Source organism: Hylobates moloch, unplaced genomic scaffold, assembly GCF_009828535.3.
Source record: "Hylobates moloch isolate HMO894 unplaced genomic scaffold, HMol_V3 SCAFFOLD_5, whole genome shotgun sequence".
Taxonomy (NCBI): domain Eukaryota; kingdom Metazoa; phylum Chordata; class Mammalia; order Primates; family Hylobatidae; genus Hylobates; species Hylobates moloch.
The window spans coordinates 96,742,429-96,765,421 of NW_026652280.1; the positions used below are offsets into that span (position 1 = coordinate 96,742,429).

At 37.6% G+C, this 22,993-nt stretch overlaps 1 protein-coding gene across 1 annotated transcript in view; it reads left to right on the forward strand.

Annotated features, from left to right (window-relative positions):
- Positions 1 to 22,993, forward strand: part of SPTA1 (spectrin alpha, erythrocytic 1) — a 76,265-nt gene that overhangs the window by 17,733 nt on the left and 35,539 nt on the right. The window contains exons 15-27 of the mRNA XM_032151897.1: positions 1,178 to 1,382; positions 2,913 to 3,094; positions 6,351 to 6,594; positions 7,885 to 8,007; positions 11,210 to 11,427; positions 12,248 to 12,340; positions 14,259 to 14,396; positions 15,581 to 15,732; positions 16,353 to 16,539; positions 17,557 to 17,658; positions 19,079 to 19,170; positions 20,377 to 20,521; positions 21,310 to 21,491. Coding sequence (XP_032007788.1) covers positions 1,178 to 1,382; positions 2,913 to 3,094; positions 6,351 to 6,594; positions 7,885 to 8,007; positions 11,210 to 11,427; positions 12,248 to 12,340; positions 14,259 to 14,396; positions 15,581 to 15,732; positions 16,353 to 16,539; positions 17,557 to 17,658; positions 19,079 to 19,170; positions 20,377 to 20,521; positions 21,310 to 21,491 — 2,063 coding nt within the window. The remainder of the gene's footprint in view (positions 1 to 1,177; positions 1,383 to 2,912; positions 3,095 to 6,350; positions 6,595 to 7,884; positions 8,008 to 11,209; positions 11,428 to 12,247; positions 12,341 to 14,258; positions 14,397 to 15,580; positions 15,733 to 16,352; positions 16,540 to 17,556; positions 17,659 to 19,078; positions 19,171 to 20,376; positions 20,522 to 21,309; positions 21,492 to 22,993) is intronic.

Consider the following 22,993-nt stretch of genomic DNA (forward strand, 5'->3'; position numbering starts at 1 on the left):
GGCTATTTATACAGTTAAATATCAAGGATCTAGATTTTGGTTTTCCTGTACTCTGATGTTCTTCACCTCTTTCCTCTGGCACAATTTCTGGTGATTCTTAGCCAAATGGGGGAAGGTAGGGAATGTTCCTTACTGAGCTGCTTGTTGCCCTTTTCTCACCTTTTCTGCTCCCCTCTGCATCCCTATGGTAGGTAAATGTTGTGTCTAATCCCACCAATACATTTAAAGTTTGTGAAAACTACTAGGAACTCAAAAGTGACCTAACCATTTGGTATAATATAAACTTATAAAATGTTGTAGCTGGAAGAGAACAGCCCCTTATTTTATAGTTAAAGAAACTAGGAGCTAAGTTGGGAAGTGAGTTGCCCAGTTATTTAGAAGGTGGTTTTACAAAAAGTTAGAAGCATGAACTCTGGAGCAGGTAAACTTGGGCTTGGATTTTTGCTTTAGTTTGTTTATGGAAATTCCTGAATTATCTCTGTGCCATAGATTCCTCTTCCTTAGGGTTGTACTAACACATATATTGCACTCAAAAATGTTATATAATATAAACTATTATGTACACACTTGTATGTTTACAAACCTTCACATTTACCATCAGGACGAGAATTAGGCTTTTGATTTCTAGGCCAGTATCTATTGAAAGTATTTATTTTCCTGATATTTTTTAGTCTTAAATGTATACTTCTGATCCTTTTGTTCTTATATCTTGATAGAGCTATGAACATCTTATCCTTGCATTTCATTTTGTGAAGCTTGTTCGTATGTGTTTGCATTCACTAGATGAGTTATGGATCCAGTATATGTTTTATAAACAGATCTCTATATGGGTCAAATGGATGGAAGGTTCATGTATGCGGTGAGGAATGGAAGATAATTTTCACCTTTCATGACAGCTCTGATTGTTAGTGCTTGAATGGGGTGTCATATTCAAAATGATCTTCAAAGCATATCTAAGTCCAGCAAAAAAAATTGCCAGATTAGTTTGCCATGTCTGCCACATGTAGAAAGAGGGATTCGTTGCATGAATTTCTTGAACGTTGGACTAGGAAAGTTCCTCCTTTTATCTTCTTGTTAGCATCATTAGATTTATAGTGAGAAGTAACCTCTTATTCTCAAAATTTCTGCCCCTCATTCTTCAAGTAATGTTTTTTTTTTTTTTTTCATCTTATCTCAGGACACTCAGAACTTGAAGAGCAGGATTCAAAAGCAGCAAGCCTTTCAAAATGAATTGGCAGTTAATGAGACCCTGCTGAAAAACATACAGAAAACTGGCCAGGAGATGATTGAGGGTGGTCACTATGCCTCTGACAATATGACCACTCGTCTGAGTGAAGTTACCAGCCTCTGGGAGGAGTTGCTGGAGGCTACAAAACAGAAAGGTAAAAAGCAGAGGTTTTGGTGAAAGGTCATTTTCTAAATTCTGAAATCTACCACATCTTTACCACTGTAAATTTATCTGGTGGCCTCTATGAGAAGGTATACTACTCATTTGCTTCCATGTGTCTTTCTTTTATTGGTAAATTTTAAAAATACAACCTGAATTTATAACAGTATATATTAACACAATTTTATGTTTCCTTCAAGTGTGTAGGGTTTTAAAAAAAAATTTTTTTGGCAGCGGCAGGTGAGCTGAAATTGCTTTTGTTTTCCTCACTTTTTTCCTACTTTGTTGTTTTTCTTTCCCTTGAACAAGTATTTTTGAACCATGAGTTTTACATATTTTGGTTCTATAAGCTAGACAAGATATTATGACTCAGGTTGTTACATTAGACATTAAAAAATTGTTGATGTCACACGTGATTTTCCTACATTTTATTCTTATAGAGCCTGATGACTTGTTGATCTTTTTTTTTTTTTTTTTTTTTTTTGAGACGGAGTCTCGCTCTGTCGCCCAGGCTGGAGTGCAGTGGCGCAGTCTCGGCTCACTGCAAGCTCCGCCTCCCGGGTTCACGCCATTCTCCTGCCTCAGCCTCTCCGGGTAGCTGGGACTACAGGCACCCACAACTACGCCCGGCTAATTTTTTTGTATTTTTAGTAGAGACAGGGTTTCACCATGGTCTCGATCTCCTGACCTCGTGATCCGCCCGCCTCGGCCCTCCAAAGTGCTGGGATTACAAGCGTGAGCCACCGCGCCCGGCCAAATAATGAGTTTTCTATTCGTGTGCCCCTTGTTATAAACATCATGTATAAACATAACTTTTCCTTGATTACAGAATAAATATGTCATACAGATTTTTTTTGGATACCATCCTTATTTTTCATTTAGAAAAACAAAATCAAACTTGGTATGACAATATATCACTGCTACTCTTCACCATCAGGAGACAAAGCAATTCCTTTGCAGAAATAATGCAAATAATTGCAATAAGATCATAGTACAGAATCGATCTGAGCAGAGTGTGAATAAAGACATTTTCTGGAAGATAAAATTGTGGGAAACAGTTGGTGATGAAAGACAGGCACTAAGGCGGGGGGGAAGCAAAGTTCAGTGAAATAATTTTATAAAAAGAAACTTACAAATTTCAAACTGAACCAACCTCATTATGCTTCTCCTAGAAAATATAGTGTTTGGATTTGAATTTCTTTGAAAAAGAGTTCTGGATAGAGAGTAAAAATCACATAAGGAAACACCCAAGATGGTTAAAATCTGACACAGCAGAACTATATCTTATCAGGCTATATGACTTCTTACTTATTTTTGCTTTGAGAACATTACTGTATTCAGAAACAAATATTATCAGAATTCTACAAATTTAAGATGACTTTTTGTGAGACATGTGAGACAGTTATATTTCCCTCTTTGCAATATTAAAATATTATATTGATCCTTCAAGTGGAGGAAGGTATATTATAGTGTAAAGAGGAATAGTTATGGTACCTAATGTCTTCTACCCGATGTCTTCTCCCAGGGACCCAGTTGTATGAGGCCAACCAGCAGCTGCAGTTTGAAAATAATGCAGAAGATTTGCAGCGCTGGCTGGAGGAGGTGGAGTGGCAAGTCACTTCTGAGGATTATGGGAAAGGCCTGGCCGATGTGCAGAATCGACTCAGGAAACACGGCCTCCTGGAGTCGGCTGTGGCTGCTCGTCAGGTTTGTTGTTAGCTCTTTGGCCAGCCATAAGCAATGGGTGTATATGCTCTGAGCACACTCATTATTAAGTAATAAGTAATTATTATTATTCAGAGAGCAAAAGAGCAAAGAACCAAAGGTAAAAATTCAAAATTTTTAGTAAACCAACCGCCTTTTCCCAAAATCTCCTCCAATCTAGCCAGGTGTGCTGGATGCTCAGTGTCTCTGGTCAGAACCTCATGGTTGGTGTAAGGCTTTATTGACTTTTCTAAACATAAACTCTTCTCTCAATCTAGAAATCTGGGTTGTATATACATCCTTGTGGCTTACTAGTTGTGTGATCTTTGATAGGTCATTTCACTTTTTGCATCTCAGTATCCTCACTATCCTCACCTATAAAATAAGGGGTTGGGATAAAGTTGTCTTTTCCTGTTCAGGTATTCTGTGATTCAAAGCTTAAAAATATTTTAAATCCTACCTTTTTTTTTTTAATAAGGAAAATTGAAACCAATAGAAGTAAAGTGACTTTCCCAATGTCACAGCAAAAATTAACAACAAAGCCAGAACTAGGAACTGATGTCGAGGTTGCTAGTTTCAGAGATATTTTCTCCAACATCATACCAGACTCTTATTTGAAATGAATTTATTCCAAAAGTTCCTAGGTTGTGGACATTCTATGTGAGGTTTGGGAGATTTCAGTGGAAATCCACTTCCAGCCAACTCAATTTCGCATCCCAGGAATCCTAGTTTGTATTTAAAAATGATTCCGCCATTCCCTAGAAGATCCCACTAATCTGCCTTTTAAAAATACACTTTCATGATGCCTACTCTATGGTCACTCTGAGTTAAATGGAAAAAAACAGAAGAATCTACAGAAAACAGGAAAAAAGTCATTCGTATACCTTTAGAGATGGCTCTCTGGGGCTTTAAATAAAGTAAAAGATTGGAGTAGGAAAAATCATACAAATATAGCTTTGAAATCTACCCCGAGAACAGAGTTTCAAAGGATGGAAGGGTATAATTTGTTTAATTTTTTTTGTTTAAAAGCAAACAAAAAAGGACATCTTGAAGAAGATAAACTGTATGTGTAAGAGCTTAAGAAATAGGAGTGTGTGACACCATTTGGGAAAGTTAGGGTGGCTGGTCACCAGGAATTGGAACTCCTAATGTGGGTAGAGACAAAGAAATGATACTTGCAAGGGAAATTTTAGATATAGAATGTTAAAGTTGAAAAAGATCTTCAATATCTTCTAGCCCAAAGTTTTCATTATATAGTTTAAGAAACTAAGATCAAAACAGGTGAAAGAACTTTCCCCAAGATCAAATGGCAATGGACTGGCAACCAAGTATATGAGCCAGATATCCTCTCTCCCTCGCCTGGTGCATCTTGCACTACATTAGAGGTTTTCAAAGAGTACCGTGGATCTATAGTGATGATGATAATGATTATGTTTGAAAATCCTTCCATTATGTTCTGATTTACAAAAATGTCCTAAGAAACGAGAACAGTTGGCTACTGGGGGATTTTAATTTTATTTCCTTATAAGTTATCTGATTTTTGGTTTTAATTTATTTTACTTTAAGTTCTGGGATACGTGTGCAGAAAGTGCAGGTTTGTTACATAGGTATATGTGTACCATGGTGGTTTGCTGCACCTATCAACCCGTCATCTAGATTTTAAGCCCTGCATGCATTAGGTATTTAAGCCCTTGACAGGCCCCAGTGTGTGATGTTCCCCCCCCTGTGTCCATGTGTTCTCATTGTTCAACTCCTACTTATGAGTGAGAACATGCAGTGTTTGGTTTTCCATTCCTGTGTTAATCTGCTGAGAATGATGGCTTCCAGCTTTATCCATGTCCCTGCAAAGGACATGAACTCATTCTTTTTTAATGGCTGCATAGTATTCTATGTTGTATATGTGCCACATTTTCTTTATCCAGTCTATCATAGATGGGCATCTGAGCTGCTTTTAAGTCTTTGCTATTGTAAATAGTGTTACAGTAAACATACATGTGCATGTGTCTTTATAGTAGAATAATTTATAATCCTTTGAGTGTATACCCAGTAATGGGATTGCTGGGTCAAATGATATTTCTGGTTCTAGATCCTTGAGGAATCACCAACTCTCTTCCACAATGGTTGAACTAATTTACACTCCTACCCACAGTGTAAAAATGTAAGGCCTCTAATTTTTTATGGAGAAGTGAGTATATGCTTTAAGAAGTTACTGACAGTCCGTATTTTTAAACTTTTTTCCAAATTGAGGAGCCATAGATAAAACCCTTTATGGATTGAGCACTGAACGGCAAAATAGCTAAAATAAAACAAAATGCCAGATGTTTCTCTGTATCTTGAAGAACTTCTTTTTTTATTATTATACTTTAAGTTCTGGGATACATGTGCAGAATGTGCAGGTTTGTTACATAGGCAAGTTTGCTGCACCCATCAACCTGTCATCTAGGTTTTAAGCCCTGCATGCATTAGGTGTTTGTCCTAATGCTACCTCTCACTTGCTTATGTGCCATTCTTATACCCAATGAACAAACGAGAAAAACAAGCAAATAAAAATCCTGGGTACTGTATCTGCCAGGCCAGGTATAGTTTACCTCACTAATAAAAATGTAGTGTACCTATTGTATCTATTTCACCATATAGGTATACAACTAAAATTTGATTTCTAGGAAGAGCCTTCAAAATCCTGTTTCTGTATCCCTCCTTTCTCAGATATGGCTCAAAGGAGGACAACTAGCTGGTGGCAAGGCATTCCGTTAAATTTATCTTTCTGAGCTTCTGACAATTTTTTATAACATCACATTTCATCTCATAGGTATTGTTTCTGCTATGCAACAAACTTAAGCCCGAGGAGTTTCCATTTATTTGCAGTTATAGCTCATTTTAAAGAGAGAGAAAGAATACAGAAGGTGAACTGAGATAGAAAAACACTTCCAGTTTTTTCCCTGGGGCCCAGTTTATCAATACTCTTAAACAATCAAACTCTGCAGTTCTAATTTTTCTGATTTCCTTGAAGCATTCTATAAATATGTTGATGTTTCTAAAGTATGTTTTGAGAGCTACTTTCGTATGAATAGCCCTCACCTGATGTGGTGGTCCCCAATGTAGCAACCCCTCCAACTCCATTTCGCTGATTTAATTAGAGATCAGAACACAGTGCATATGGGAACTGATTTTCCCATGACCCCGTTTCCACCATGACAAACTCCTATTGCTTCCTACTAAATGATGGGATTTCTTGGCATTCATTCTATTTCTCCCTTAGGATCAGGTGGATACCCTTACAGAACTGGCTGCATATTTTGAAGAAATAGGCCATCCTGATTCTAAGGACATAAGGGCAAGGCAGGAGTCCTTGGTATGCCGATTTGAAGCTCTGAAAGAGCCACTGGCCACCCGAAAGAAGAAGCTCTTAGACCTTCTCCATCTGCAGCTGATTTGTAGAGACACAGAGGATGAGGAGGCCTGGATCGAAGAGACTGAACCCTCAGCTACTTCCACCTACCTTGGTTAGTACAGCCTGAGCAGGCTGAGCCATTAGGAAAAGACCAAGGTCTATAGATTGAGAGAGATCTGGGGTACAGTAGTTGGAGTCTAGAAAGCTTGCTCTTAGCTGTTTCTTCTCACACTCATGAAAATGTGTCCAGTCCTTCATAAAAAGATTTTTAAAAATTATACTAAAAAATTACACCTCCTAAAACTAGACATGAGCAATGCCATGAATTTAGGGCCCCTGGGAAGACCTAGAGTGCTCAGCATTTTGTTGCTTGCTCTAAAACTGTGAGGGTCTTTGAATAGTCATGGTTAATGTCTGATATACTAAGTGTTTGTGTTTAGGTTGTAGCTAGCCCCTTCTTATAAATTGTATGAGCTTTTTCTTCTGACAATAGCAGGGGTGAAGTAGCAGATAAAGCACATGTCCTTTCCTTCAGAAGCTGCTAGTTCACCAGTGTCAAAGCCAGTACACTTCTACTGAGGCAGAGAAAAAGGTGTACACAAATACAGTGCAACTTAGTATGCATGTTTTGGAAACATCTATGAAAGGCTGGACAATGAGGACAATGAAAGGGTTAGTCTGGGAAAACTTCCTGGAAGATAAAAGCCTGAGGCTTATTGGAAAGGCATAGAAAGTTTCTAGAGAGTATATTTTGAATGGAAAGTAGTAAGAAAGAAAGTTTAGAGGGAAAAGAGATAAAGCACGGTTAGGATACAGGGAGCATAAAGCAGACAGCAGGATTTCGGGATCTTAGAAGATGAAGGAAATTCACAGTAAGTAGTATTTGTTGTTTGCTTGTTAATGCTATGCAATCAATGAGGCACTTTTTGTAAGTTATTTCTAATGATTACAAATAGATCTTGAAACCAGTTACACTCTGCCTTTTTCATGATGAGAAAACTTGCGCATAGAAGATTTAAAAACTTTCTGAAGTCCACAGAAATTAGCAAGTAGAAGTTCCTTCCTTGTACATTACAATATGCTGAAAGACAATTGTGTGCATAATATTGGACATTTGAACTTAGAAGTTACTTGCCTTCGTACCTATCTTTCAACAAAAATAATGATGTTTTCATTATCTGTTGTATAACAGTGAATTGAAATTTATTAATAAAAAGAGGCCAAGGGAAGAATAAAGATAAGTAGAGTGAATTCAGACAGATGATATAAATTTAAATAATCTTACTCAATGGTTAGAACTTCAAAGGGAAGAACTTGTGGGTCCAAGAGTTCTAAAAAAGTGAGGTATGCTACTTCCATACACCAGGATAATCCGAAACTTTGAAATTCCTTTCCTCTGCAGGAAAGGACCTGATTGCTTCCAAAAAGCTTCTGAATAGGCACAGAGTCATCCTGGAGAACATTGCCAGCCATGAACCACGCATTCAAGAGATAACAGAAAGGGGAAACAAAATGGTAGAGGAAGGTATGTATGATTGAGATTCAGTTGGCCAAAACATCACCAGGGTAGACCTCTGGGAAGAAGTTTGTACTACCCTAGGGTTTCAAGGGAATTTAAAAATATCTGACTCATTTTCCCACTTAATTCTCTTTTGGCATTTCTGACAAATGGGCATATGGTTTTGTTTGTATATTTCAAAAACAGGAATATTCCAATCCTGTGAACCACTATTTGTTTGTAAAACAAAAATTATTAAAGTAAAATGTCTTTATCCTAATCATTAATATGCTTCTCTGTAGAAGTTCCAGAATTCAGAATCTAATTTACAAAGCCCTATGAATTAAATCAGGTCTCTTTTCCATATGGGAGCTTCCAGATCTGTGAAGGCAGATCTTAGTTATGCAGTGTTGAACTATTTTTATAGTAAACTGTTCCATTTCTTTAGCTTCTCACTTCATACAGTTTCAATACCTCTGTTCATTCTTTTCATCCAATTCAGAAATTCCTGATGCTTAAGTATGATGTTCAGTTCTGAACATCATAAGCCAGGTATGGTATAAGCAGTGCAGATTACATTGGGATTTTCCCTCTGTTGATTGAAGAATCAGTTGATGCCCACCAATATCTAGTTTTCAAAAGTATAGGTTAAAATTCAGTTTGCTGAGCAAAACTTCAGATCCCAACTGAGTGATTCAAACCAACAACTGTAGAAATTCGCCTGTTTTTTAAATCTTCAACTATACTTGTGGATTTTATCTTCTTCTCTTTGCAGTTCTATCAGTTTTTGTTTCATATATTTTGAAGCTCTGTTATTACATGCATATACATTTAGTATTGTTATGTCTTTTTGATGAAGTTAAATCTTCACATTATGAAATATCAATCTTTATCCCTGGTGAAATTCTTTGTTCTGAAGCCTTTAGTAAACTTTAATAAAAGCCACATGAGCTATCTTTTGATTAGTTTTTGCATCGTGCATATTTCTCCATCTTTTTGCTTGTACTTTGTTTCTTATATTTAAAGTGGGATTCTTATAAATAGCATATAATCAGGCCTTGGTTTTATTCTATTCAATCTGGTAATTTTTATTTTTTAATTGTGATATTTAGACAATTTATACTTAGTGCAATGATCAATATGGTTTATTTTAAATCTGGCAAGTTGCTATATTTTTTCTTTTTATCTATCACTTTATCTCCTTTAGATCAATTTTGTATTTATTGTGATTCCATCTTATATTCAAATTGGCCTGTTAGCTACAATTGCTGTTTTGTGTTTGTGTGTGTATGTTTATTATAGCACAGTGATTTTGCCATTGTAATTTGGAGTCCTTTTAGGGTCTCTGACACACTTTTAGTGGATTCACAAAGTTAAAATATTTTCATAATAATGCTAAGCTATTATTTTCTTTTACAGACTTATTCTTTTATAAGCATAGAATGGAGTTTTCCAGAGCCTACAGATGGGTGGTGATGTCACTGTTCTGTCTAATGGAGTATATACTTGCACATTCTTTTCTTTCAAAGCTTCTTGTTTTGATTTCTGATATGGGAACTATTAATCAGTCTAACTATGTAAGCAAAAGATATTTTGCATCCTTAATAATTTTTAAAATTGCAAAGGGATCCCAAAAGCACAATTTCAAATAATATTATGCATTTCATGTTTAATATAAGATTCTTAAATTGATACTTCCATTTGTTTTCACCCTTGTGCTATTGGTGTCACATATTTTAAATTTTTACATGTTATAAACCCTATAATTCAACGTCATTATTTTTGCTTTGGTAGTCAACCGGTTTTGAATGAGATTATTAAATGAGAAAAAATTCACCCTCATATTTCCCATTTCCAGTGTTCTTCATTTCTTTCTTTAGGTTAATATTTTCATTTGTATTATTTTTCTTCTGCTTGAAGAACTTCAGCTAACATTCCTTATACTGCAGGTCTTCTATCCATAAATTCTCCAGACTTTTGTTCATCTAAAGGTCTTCATTCTACCTTCCTTTTTGAAATATATTTTCACTACATATGAAATTCTCGGTTGACAACCTCTTTCTCCCAGTATTTTAAAGATGTACTGCCTTGTCTTCTGACTTTGCAAGCTTCTGATAAGAAGTCTGCTGTCATCATGATCTTTGCTCCTCTGTATGTAATATGTCTTTTTCTCCCCCTCTAATTGTTTTAAAGCTTTTCTCTTTATCACTGGTATTAAACAATTTGATTATGTTATAACTTGATGGGGTTTTCCTTGTTTCTTCAGCTCGGTGATTGTTGAGCTTCTTGGATCTGTTTTGTTGTGGTACTCCTGGGGCAGGGTTTATTTGGGGACTGATTTAGAGATGAGCATAATATTGAGATATGTTACTCTTTTGAGGACCCTATCTCATATATTACAATATTTTTCCACTTTGATGGGTGGAATGTTAACTATTTTCATTCTTAATTGAGGCCTAGAAGTTGTTTGGCCACTGCTTTTAAGTCACTCTTTTCTCACCCTCCAGGATTTCCTTATACATGTGTGCATATGAGTAATCAGACAAATACTCTAGGGAACTTCTCTGAAAAGTTCTATCTCTCTGTAACACCCTTCTCTTTGACACTCAACCTCACAAGTTCTAGTTCTCTTGTCTTTCCCAAATGTTGATCTCTGTGTCCTCAATTCAGTGTGACTGGTGGTTCTATTTGGGTTAGTTCCCCAGGCCTACAGCCCAGAAACCTCCTGAGGCATAATCTTGGCAATTATAGAACATATCTCATTTATTTCCCTTCTCTCAGGAATCACAGTCCTCTCTCCATTGTCTGAAAATCATTTTATCTTACAGCTTTTCCTGTTTTCTAGTTGTTTAGGGTGGAAGAGCAACTCTCATAATAATAACTCCTTTATGGGAAGAAATGGAAATCAGCTGATTTTTCTGCTTCATCTAAAGAAGACATGATTTTGGAACTCTCAATCACCCACACATTAGTATTCTGTTTTCAAGTCTGTATTTGTCAGACAATACCAACCCATTCACCACCACATGCATATCTCCCATTAGTACCTTTTGTTACTTAATCTCACTTAGGATATTTCAATTCCCAGGTAACTCAAGAAAAATATAACGTTGACTAAATAAGATACCATTTTTATCACTTCCTTTCTCTTTTCCAAGGTACCAAAAGGATTAGAGTATGGTAAACACTCATGAGGATCATACTCATCTTTTCTATAATTACTCCATAGGACACTTTGCTGCAGAAGATGTGGCCTCTAGGGTCAAGAGTTTGAACCAGAATATGGAGTCTCTCCGTGCTCGAGCTGCTAGGCGACAAAATGATCTTGAAGCCAATGTCCAGTTCCAGCAGTACCTGGCTGACCTGCATGAAGCAGAAACATGGATCAAAGAGAAGGAGCCCATCGTAGATAATACTAACTATGGGGCTGATGAAGAAGTAGCTGGGGTAAGGTGGGGGTGGGTTTAACATTGTGAATCCTCAACAAATGCAACCAAATTATCAATTTAGGGTTTTCTTAGGTTGTGGGACAGCTACAGATTCTGCCAGATTATTTGGGGTTTCCAGAGTGGTCGCCTTTGGCCTTCATCTGCTGAGACTCCCTCAGAGTTGACAGGAATCCCAAAAGATGTGCTACATTTTTCTCATCTCATAGAGATTCATATATTCTTTAGAGATTATCTAAATCAAGAAAGTGTGATCAGAGTCATAGTCATAATCTCATCCTAAACTTTCCAGAGTAACCTTGAGCATATATAAATTAATCATGGTTTTAAGATAGAGACACCTTAATTACTTGATTAAAATAAAATTGGACAGATATGTTGGGGCAGGAAGAACCGCAAAGGTTATAATCACACTTTTTATCCATTTATTTGTTTTGCACATTGTCCTATAGGAAGCTGGTATAGTATTTCACAAACCTTTGGCACTAGAAATAATTGGTATGCATATTTTAAGTTACACTAATGTTTATCCTATAAAGTAACAGTATCAACAGCATCCTCTTTTCAGCTATAATCTGTGTTGATAAAAATACTTTTGCAAGTTTGAGTTAATTTTGATTTTAGTAAACATATTGAAATTGTAATTTATTAACTCCTATTTCCTTCATGCTTGCAAATTTAGGGTTAAAAAGAACTTTATAATAGATGGAAAGTAGCTTTTACCAGGATTTAAGACAAATGGCATAACCCAAAATAATAGTAGTTGAAATAATAGTGTTCCTCCTATATTCATTCTGATGATCTTCCATCAATAAATGCAGGCTCTTCTAAAGAAGCATGAGGCCTTTCTATTAGATCTCAATTCATTTGGAGACAGTATGAAAGCTCTACGGAATCAGGCAAATGCCTGCCAGGTAAGACTAACTTAGTGATGACAGGATTCACACTTCCCACCAAAGAGAAAAAGAAATTGTCTTTATTGCTGATTTTTTACTTTCTACAACCCCAAAAACAATGACAAAGAAAACACTAAGTTCTATGACCTTTGTATGCAGGAAATGTAGCATCCATAATTTAGTCCAAAGGAGACTTTGTCCAAAAGAAGTTTTTGATAAATGGTATCATGTCTTCATTGATGTATTTTTGGCTTTCCTCTTTCCTTCCTTTTATATTTCTACCCTTCTTTCTTTCTTACTTTTCTTCATTTGTATCTCTCTTTCTTATCTTTCTTCTTTATTCCCTTCTTTTGTTTCTTAATTTTTAATGCCGAAACTTATTAAATGTCTACTATATGTAAGCATGAATAAAAAATCCTGATTTGCAGGAAAATTACAGTCTATTAGGAGGCCAGATATTTAACAGTAAGTTCATATAATAGATGTATGAACAGGACAAAGAGTCTCAAAGAAAGAACTCTTGTGTTATCTTGAAATAACAGTACTGGAAAATAGGAAAATTTTCGTAAGCTAAGGGAAACCACCAGATCTGAATTATTAAGGAAAGACAGATGGGTAGTTTACTGTGCAGAGAAAGAGGATAAGGGTTTTTCTAGTCAATAAACCACTAGAGCAAATGCACTGAGGCACAAAACAATCAAGTTTGTGGAAAATGCAATTGGTTAAGAATGTGAGAATGGAAGATGCAATTGGTTGAGAATATGAGAATGGCTCAGGTACAAGGCAAAACTGGGTGTCATGAAGATTAATTGAACTGGAATCAAATAAATGTTATAACAATGTCTACTGTATGTAGTGGTAGAAAAAAAGAGACACACTTCTTACCTTCAAGGAATTCTTTCTAATGAGAGGTTGTTAATCCACACATTCAGAGTAAACAAAAGACATAGACTCAGTCTGTCAAATCAGTGTACATTTACAGAACTCCTATACTGTGCCTTCACCAGGCTCTGCACAGTGGGTGCCTAAACAAGAAAAGAAGGATTTATACATTGTGTAGTATGAGGAAACATGTTACCTAAAGGAGATGACATCAGAGGGCTCTATCGGCAGAGGTGCATATTCAACTCCAACCTGAGGAAGGGGTGGGTCATTCCTTAGGAAGAGGGGTATGTTTTGCTTGATTTCTCAGAGACATGAAATTGGCAGAAAGTAAAAATCAGAGAAAATTCTACCTTAGAATGCAGGCTGCTTACTAAACAGAGACACAAGATATTTTTAATGATCTCAGTTAATGTTCTCAATGTTTAAAATTCTGTGGCCTTTCCTGTGCTATTGATCACTCATATCTCAAATAGAAGGTCCGGAGCTGCTGATATAGTAACTTGAAGGCCAGAAGGAGTGGGAAGAATTATCACTGGAGGTGATGACAGACAGCGGGTCTTTTCACTTTCTCAAACAATTTTCTGAAATGTTGATGTGTATAATCCTTTTGGATCTTCTTAAGGGAGTACAATTCTTTTTTTTTTTTTTTTTTTTTTTTTTTGAGACGGAGTCTTGCTCTGTGCCCCAGGCTGGAGTGCAGTGGCGCGATCTCGGCTCACTGCAAGCTCCGCCTCTTAAGGGAGTACAATTCTTAAAATGTACTCCTCCCATTTTAAGAACTGATGGCTTAGAGCATTTAATACGTTTCTGACAAATTATGTATTTGCTTCCTTGCTTTGGGTTTATAGTTCCCAACCTGCCTGTCCCCGATAAGTGTCAGAATGGAGCAGTCTCTCTGAAGACCACATACTTTAATCTCTGCAGCCAAGTAAGAGGTTCCAGCCAGAGGCTCTTTTCTCCTGGGAAGCCTAAAGGACTGCTCACCCCTGGTAAGCTGTACAGGGAGATATTTCCAGTGTGCAACTGACACCTGCTTCCTGTTTTTGTTCAGCAACAACAGGCTGCACCAGTGGAGGGAGCTGCTGGAGAACAAAGAGTCATGGCTTTATATGACTTCCAGGCCCGCAGCCCCCGAGAAGTCACCATGAAGAAAGGTGATGTCTTAACGCTGCTCAGTTCCATCAATAAGGTGACTTTTCCTTCTAATCTTTCCATCAAAAAGTGACTCTTTCAGAACCATCTCTCCCAATCCTGCCAGATGTTCATATTTTTACCATCTAACATTTATTTTATTATTTTATTTCTTGGATAACTATAACTGATTAAGCAGTATTTTTCCTGTAGATATTTTACAGGATCCTACACATATCTTTTGGAATTATAATCCCAGTGTTGCAGTTAAAATCATAAAGAATTGAAGTTATATAATTAGCCCAAAGATATAGAAAGTATGAGTGGAAATTCTATAATATATTTAAAGGGCTAAGCTGTCTCTTTCTTTCTTCCTCTTTGCTTGTTCCTCTTCTGTGCCAGTATTTCTAGTGATACAATAACAACGTCTGGGGTTAGAAGGAGCCTAGTAAAAGATGAGTCTTTTGTCGACTTGATTTTCTTTAGATCTTGTGCCTGGGAGAACAGTGATAAAATATTGGTTGAGATTTTTAAATATATTTTTCATAAAAACTGAAGTAATTTTTATACTCTGATACCTAATTAATCTACAAAAATTCTTAAGAAGAAAAGAAAATAGTTTGGGCTATAGTTATTCCAAAGGCAAGTAAATGTTTGGAGCGGCAGATGTTTCATTATCAAATAATGTGTGCCAGTCCCTTTTTTCTTTGTCTAGGCTCTTCATTATTTTTTGAGGAAATTAACCTCAGAGTTTTGGTAGATGTGGCAACAGTTCAAAAATAGAAAATAAAATAACACTCAGGTATATGAATGTCAGAGCAATTCACATTTTTCAGACCTCTGCAAGAAGATTAGGAGAGAAGACATTTTTGTGCAATACCCTCTTACACAGACGCTCCACTGCCAAGAAATCCAGCTAGATCCTGGCTCTATGTGTTTTTTGTAAATTCCTCATGAACAAAGTGCCCCATCATTAAAAGAGCTGTCTTGGGTGTTTGAAAACCTCTCCGAAGTTAAGGGTCTAACATCAGGTATCAAATTACTTGATTTCAGGGGCTTGTCTATGCAATTCTTCGTTTCATTTCTTGGTCATATATGAAAATTATGTGCCACTCATTAGACATGGCTAGCTTATCTTTGCCATTAACCTGTGCCTGGGCCAAGAGACTTAGTGTTGAAATCTCTCCCGTTTGTTGCTTTTCCAAGAATTAATGAAGGAGTGGGGATCTGCTCTCCCTTCAGGACTGGTGGAAGGTGGAAGCTGATGATCATCAGGGCTTTGTCCCAGCTGTCTATATCAGAAGACTGGCCCACGATGAGTTCCCGATGCTCCCACAGCGGCGACGAGAAGAGCCAGGCAACATCACCCAGCGCCAGGAGCAGATTGAGAACCAGTAAGTTCTGGAGCCTGGAGAACTGAACAGTATTTGGCCAGACATTTTTGGCAGAAGACATTTCTTCTCATGACCCTGCATCTGTTAGATTTGAGATGCCACAGAAAATTTGAAGATTTTAAGAATTGAAAGTAAACCTAGAATCTTTTAAATGTTTCAGTTTCTTTTTGAGGAAAGGCAACCCCAGAATCATTCCATCAATTTCCTGAGGTCAGACACTTCACAGAGCTCTTCTGATTCCCTGCCCCACATTCTTTCAAGGTTATTAAAGTCTCCTGACATCTATATGAACTTTGTTTACTATGCCAGGCTTTTCATATCCAGTTGTCAGTTACCATGTAAAAATGTCACTTTTATGAAATAGGAAAGGAGTGTTGCCAGTCATACTATTGGGTCACTGGCATTTTTACTATTTTTAAATGCAATACTATGTGTTTATCTTTTTGCCCCCAAGGCTGTTTTCCTTCTATGTTTATTTCCTCCTCTCTTCTACTGTTCTTTTGCTTTTGATTTGTTTTCCCTTTCATTTTTGTTTCTTTTTTCTCTATGTTTGTCACTCAGCCTCTACTCTTCTGTATTTTCTCCTTCTTTTATTCCACTTTTCCCAATTCTCCATCCAGATACCGCTCCCTCTTGGATCGGGCAGAAGAACGCAGACGTCGTCTATTGCAACGTTATAATGAATTTTTATTGGCCTATGAGGCAGGAGACATGCTGGAATGGATTCAAGAGAAAAAGGCAGAAAACACTGGAGTGGAACTAGATGATGTTTGGGAGCTGCAGAAAAAGTTTGATGAGTTCCAAAAGGTGAGAAAGAGGAACCTTCTCCAGACACCTTTTTGAAGGTTACCATTGTTTCCTTTTATCCCACAGCGTATCCTACATGATCTTTTAATTTATTTCACACTTGTTAAATATTCTCCCCAAAGCTATTGGCGACTCTGTGGCTGAGATTTCCCTCTAGGTATTGTAGTTGTTAATAATTGGAAGGGAAATGCAGAGAAAACTAGTTACCCTAACTGCAGCCTTCAGTGCCTGCCACTCCAAAATCCTCCCTGGAGTGCTGGTCTTCCTGAATTCTTCACAACTTGCCCTATTCTATACTTTGTTTCCAGTGCCCAGGTTGGGATAAGGTATTGTTGTATCATGTGTAAAGTTTAATTATGGGGCAGAGTTTGGGGTGGAAAAAGGAAGAACCTGACCTGACAAACAATTTCTAATTTTTTGCCTACCTAAAACCCTTTCAACATTCTTCCTTCCCTTAGATTTTTTCCATTATCTTAACTAGCAGTGAGTGTACATTCCTTCTTTTCTTTCTTTTTCTTTTCATATCTTCCACATGGGATTTAAAACATACACATACACACACACACATACACACAGAGAGAGAGAGAGAGAGAGACAGCACTCCCTAGAGCTGTTTCTTACAATATCTCATAATATAGGCAGATAATAACTCAGTTAAAGAAACCTTTAAAGCTGGAGTTTGTACTGGTAGAAAAGGATGTTACACAGCTCAGGTATCAATCCTTCTAATGGTATAACTTAATCCAGGGGAGATTTTAAGAAATCTAGAAAAATGGCTATGCTTCATACTGCAGATAAATAATAGTTATCTTGACAAGTTTTGGACAGCCACTAGGTGTCAAGATCTTTAAGGATACTCTTCTCAGTGGTGGATTGCAGGAGAGGAGCTTGGTGTGTATTACGGTGATGTTAACAATGTTTTGCTATTTAGCCAAGTAGGGGCAGAGATGGACAGGTAAGTATGGTAGATTCTTGATGAGGGGATTTACACTGCTTTGGATGAATTTTCCCATTCAGGATTTGAAGACCAATGAGCCTCGGCTAAGGGATATCAACAAGGTAGCTGATGATCTACTATTTGAAGGACTTCTAACACCAGAAGGAGCTCAAATCCGGCAGGTAACTAAGGCTCCCTCCATTCCTCCTCACTACCAAGTTGGGCTTTGGGAGTTCTCATTTCACTTCAACATGGAACTTTATAGTCCGCAGATCCACTAGAACATGCAGAAGGTAACAGCAGTATGGAATTAGCTACAGGAAAGGCCAAAGACAATAGCCCAAATAGTCCCTGTATTTTTGTTGTCTAAATTAACTTAATTAAAGCAGGCTCATTTGTTAACATATATTGAGTGTCCTCCATGCCCTCACATATGTCATTTCATGGATGGGGTGGGAAAGGAGACAAAAGTATTGGTAGGAGAAATTAAGATGTAGCTTTAAGAGGCAGAATTAGGAGGTTTAGATAATATTACACTGGACATTAGGTAAATTAGATTTACGTCATAGCTGTAGTCTTGTCTGACTGTGTGTCCTCAGACAAGTCTCTTCATTTCCAAAAACCTCAGTTTCTATATCTGAAAAGCAAATATTGGATAGCACAATATCCAAATTACAATATTCAAACCTCCTCTTAATCTTCTGTACCAGGCTATACCAAATTAAATGTAAAGGTTTTTCCTTACGTGTCCACCCAATAATATAATTGAATTTCAATTGCAATTTTGGAATATATACATTTGAACTGACCTAAAATTCTTAAATTACAACACATACTCACCTCCCTTTCACTGTCACACACACAAGAAATTCTCAATTACATGAATGCAAAGACAGTGCAGATAAAGAAGCTATGATAGTGGGAAGAGGTTGATCAAGAAAGTTTACTGGAAGACACAGGTTCTGATCAACGTGCTGAAGAAGGAGAATATAGGTCAGTAGAGATAGAGGAGAGGCCATTCTTGACCTTATTCGGATCTGGATCTATGACTCCATAAAAGATCTAATGAACATTAATAAATGTTCAGTCTAGTTCTCTGGATTGCCATAAGTCAGTGAGGATGAGTTTTCTGCCTGTTTTTGTAGTGGTTGTTATGGGATAAGAAGGTGAAGAAATATGAAGGGGAACAACGTACTTACACCCTATAGAAAGTAGGGCTTTAAGAGGCTACCTGGTTTATTCAGTTCAGGATACAGAATTGTTTGTCTTAGAGAAATGTGATCACTTCTAACTACCAAGGCAACACTTTCCACTCATTTTTTTGGAGTTTACAGTGTAGTCTTTGTAATAGCAAGTACTTATTACTGCTCCAGAGTTGATGGTTTCACCCTTTAACACCAGTTTGGGAAGAAATCACTTTCTCTGCTGCACTGGCAAAAATGAGGCCAAAGCTCAAGCTGTCCAAGAAAGAAGCAAAGCTATGCAATTTCTGAAGAAAATAACATAAAAACAACTATGGTTTAAATCTTGTCTGGTATGCAGACGCCACTGATCCATGTGAGTTAGTTCTCTGTCTCAAGTCTGATGTTTTTGCCCTTTTAGGAATTGAATGCCCGCTGGGGTTCCTTGCAGAGGCTTGCAGATGAACAGCGGCAGCTGCTGGGCAGTGCCCATGCTGTTGAAGTGTTTCACAGGTAATAATTATAACTCTGAAAAGCAGTGCTGCTTTAAAACCCACTCACTAAACTTCTAAGTCTATTACTATGGTGGAACCATGGTATAATCTTTCTTCCTGAGATGGAGACAATGTGCCAATAGAAAATTAGGTTTTTTAGTAGTATAATTCTCACTTCGCAAACAGGATACTCCCAGACAACTAGCTTCAATTTTCTAAAGCCTAGGCTTGGGCCTTGGAACATAATTAGTAGTCTATATATGTTTCCATGAAAATGAATAAAACTTAGGCTGAGTGCAGTGGCTCACAGCTGTAATCCCAGCACTTTGGGTGGCCGAGGCAGGAGGATTGCTTTAGGCCGAGAGTTGTAGACCAACCTGGGCAACAAAGCAAGACATTGTCTCTACAAAAAAATAAAAAATGAAAAATTAGCCCAGTGTGGTGGCACAGACCTATGGTCCCAACTACTTGGGAGGTTGAGCTGGGAGGATCACTTGAGCCAGGAGGCCGAGGCTACAGTGAGCCTCGATCACGCCATTGCACTCCAGCCTATTGTTGCAACAGAGTGAGACCCCTATCTTTAAAATCAAAACAGAAAGAAAGAAACTTGAAGTTGAAACAAGAGGTTTAAGTAATTACATTTCTGAACTAGAAGCTGACAGTACAGGGCAACAGACATCACATTGACTATCAGCTCATTCAACATTTTTCTTGTTTGATTTTCAAACTAAGAAACACAAAGACACATACAAACAAGTAAACGAACAAACAAAACAGAAACCGAACACCTTCATTGTGTATAAATGCATTTTTGATGATGCAGGGAAGGGAAAACAGACTCAGACAGGTCTGTGTGTGTAGAACGCTTAAGATAGAAAGCTATGGAAATATGATGGTTAAGCATGTGACTGCTGTCAGAAGGCCCGGTTCAAGCTTAGGCTCCACCATTCAGCAGTGGTATAATCTTGAGAAAATACTTATCCTCTTTAGTCCTCAGTTTTCTGATCTATATAATGGGAATAGTAATAGTAACTATGCTTCTTGGAGTTGTGAAGATTAAATGAGCCCAAGTTTCTAGCACATAAAAAACAATGATGATAATTGGTTGGGGTGGGGGCGGTGGGAGGGTAGTGAGTGGTAGTGATGATAACTTTCTTGTGATCCCCACTAGACTGCCTCTGGTATATATTCTTACTTTTGAACTCTCTACTCTCTTGTATACCAGAGAAGCAGATGACACGAAGGAGCAGATTGAGAAGAAATGCCAGGCCCTCAGTGCTGCAGACCCTGGCTCAGATCTGTTCAGTGTTCAGGCTCTTCAGCGACGGCATGAGGGCTTTGAAAGGGACCTCATACCCCTGGGAGATAAGGTGAGACAGGTCCTTCAAAGCTTTTCCAACACTTTCCACTTTATATTTAGCCCTATACCAATGCCCTCTTCTTTGGTTCTCTTTTTCAGTCTTTTATTCTTATATTTCTCTTTGTCCTGTGCCATATTTATTCTTGTACACTGTCCCTAATGCAAGACCATGAAAAGGATATGCCCCATGACCATTAACATGGGGAAAAAACTTGTTAAACTCCTGCTGTCTGAGTGAGCACCCTATATCCCCTTGCCTCTTTGGTGGGTTACAAGTGACCAGATCTTGTGGCAGCTAGGGGGAGGCCAGTAGCCCAGGAGAAATAGCAAATGTCCATACCCAGGATAATCAGGCCAATATCTGAGTATGGTGCATGTTTCTCTTAGCAAGGAATTGAATGAGTTGTTTAATTCTGTTTCAACCCAAAAGTGTACTCTGGAGCTTGTCAGATACACTCAGAGGCTTGGCATTATCATGCAGAGCAAAAAGAATCTCCTCACATGAAGAATCAAAACCCTTGGGTTTCCTAATTGAGGTTGCCACTAACCAGCAGAGTCACTTAACCACTCTTCCCCACAGCCCTCTTATTTTTAAAAAGAAGTATGGTAATGCCGATTGTAACTACCTTAGGGAGTTATGTGGACTAAAAGGTTGATATTATTTTGTAAAGTATTATGACATACTTGTACATCACTGATGTCTATTTGAGGAGCTGAATACTGGGACTCAGGATTCTCCTTTTGCTAAGATTCAGGTGTGTCTCTAAGCTGATTATCAGAGGTATTGTACCTCCCCAGGTGATCATACTGGGGGAGACAGCAGAGCGGCTCAGTGAGTCCCATCCAGATGCCACTGAGGACTTGCAGAGACAGAAAATGGAGCTGAATGAGGCCTGGGAAGACCTGCAGGGGCGTACAAAGGATCGTAAGGAGAGCCTAAATGAGGCCCAGAAATTCTATCTGTTCCTCAGCAAGGCCAGGTAGAGTGGGGTGGGTAATTTCCATGTCTGGCCTCTAAGTAAACTGTCTAGGAGCAGTCTGGGTACAGATGCTGTTCACTGCTGGTTTTGGAGAGCACCACTAAGTTCAAGTCTCACCTCTTGCAAGGCATAAAAAATTTCAGGTTTGAAACTAGAAGCAATAAAATACAAAGTTTGAAAGAGTATGAAGCCATCTAGGCCAATTAAGTAAGCTTCTATAATGTAGAAGCTTTTTTGTTCTACTGAAGAGACAGTAGTATTCAGTCTTCTACTGTATTCAGTATTCTGTTGAATACAAATAACTATGGTAGAACATAATGAGGCCCAAAACACACACTGTAACAAACAGCAGTGCGAATTCAGAGTTGGGCAGAATAGATGATGCACTGTAGATAAAGTAACATTTTATTACACCTTATCAGTCAAACTTTTAACAGAAGAGAAAACAATTCATGTAGACTGAACTGTGCAAACAAAGACATAATCATGAGAAAAGAAGAATAAGCATAAGAACATGTTTGGGGAGGGGGTAGTAAGGAGAAGTAGTAAGAGATAAACTTAAAAATATTGGGACCAAATTCCAGAGAACTGTGAATATCTTACTAAAGCCTAGACATTATCACAATCCAAAATTCAACTCTCAAACATATAGTTTGTGGAACAGTTTCCACGTTCGGCTCTATCACGTCAGTCCGCTGGGAGGAGTATCAGAGTTGAGGGTCCAGGAAGTTGTAGTTCTCAATGCAATGCTTTTCAAGAAAAAAGGAGGCAAATTTTGGCAAATGACTGTAGTTCCTCTTGGAAATCCCCTCCCCAATTCAGCACTGGAAAGCTATAGTTTTTGACACAGTTTAAATAAATAGCACCCACACCCATTCCAATGGTGCTTCCTTCACTTTATGAAGCTGTACTCCTCAGTATTTCAAAGTAGTGTTCCCACCCCTGAGCAACATTAATATCTTTTTTTACCCCATATGATACTTTTGCTTTCAGTTTTGTTTTTTAATAGCTATTAGTGCCTATGCTCTGTTTTTTGTTTGTTTTTTGTTTTGTTTTGTTTTTTTCCATTCTTAACCTGAAGTATGAGTTCCTAGAAGGCACAGATATGCCTTTTTCACAATGTTTGTAACTTAGTAAGCACCCAATAAAACTTAGTTGCTTGAATAAATAAATTTACAAAAGAAGAGACCTCTCTTTCCTAGAGCTAAGGGTTCCTATTGAGCAAACAAGAGTAATGACATTCTTTATGAGATGCTTAATTTATCCACCATATGTGCTTTAAAGTTAATGCATGGTTAAAATTTGCCTTTTAAGAAGATAGACCTTAGTTTTGCTTGTCTAACTTCTTGACTACTAAAAGGGTAGGGAAATAGACCTTGATTTAATCAACAGTGTGGAGGCCTGTGTGTGTATGTGTATGTTGGCCAAAATATGTGCTAGATTCTCTTGAGAATAAAAGTAAGAGGAAAGACATGATTTCTTTGAGACTCTGTAATAAGATG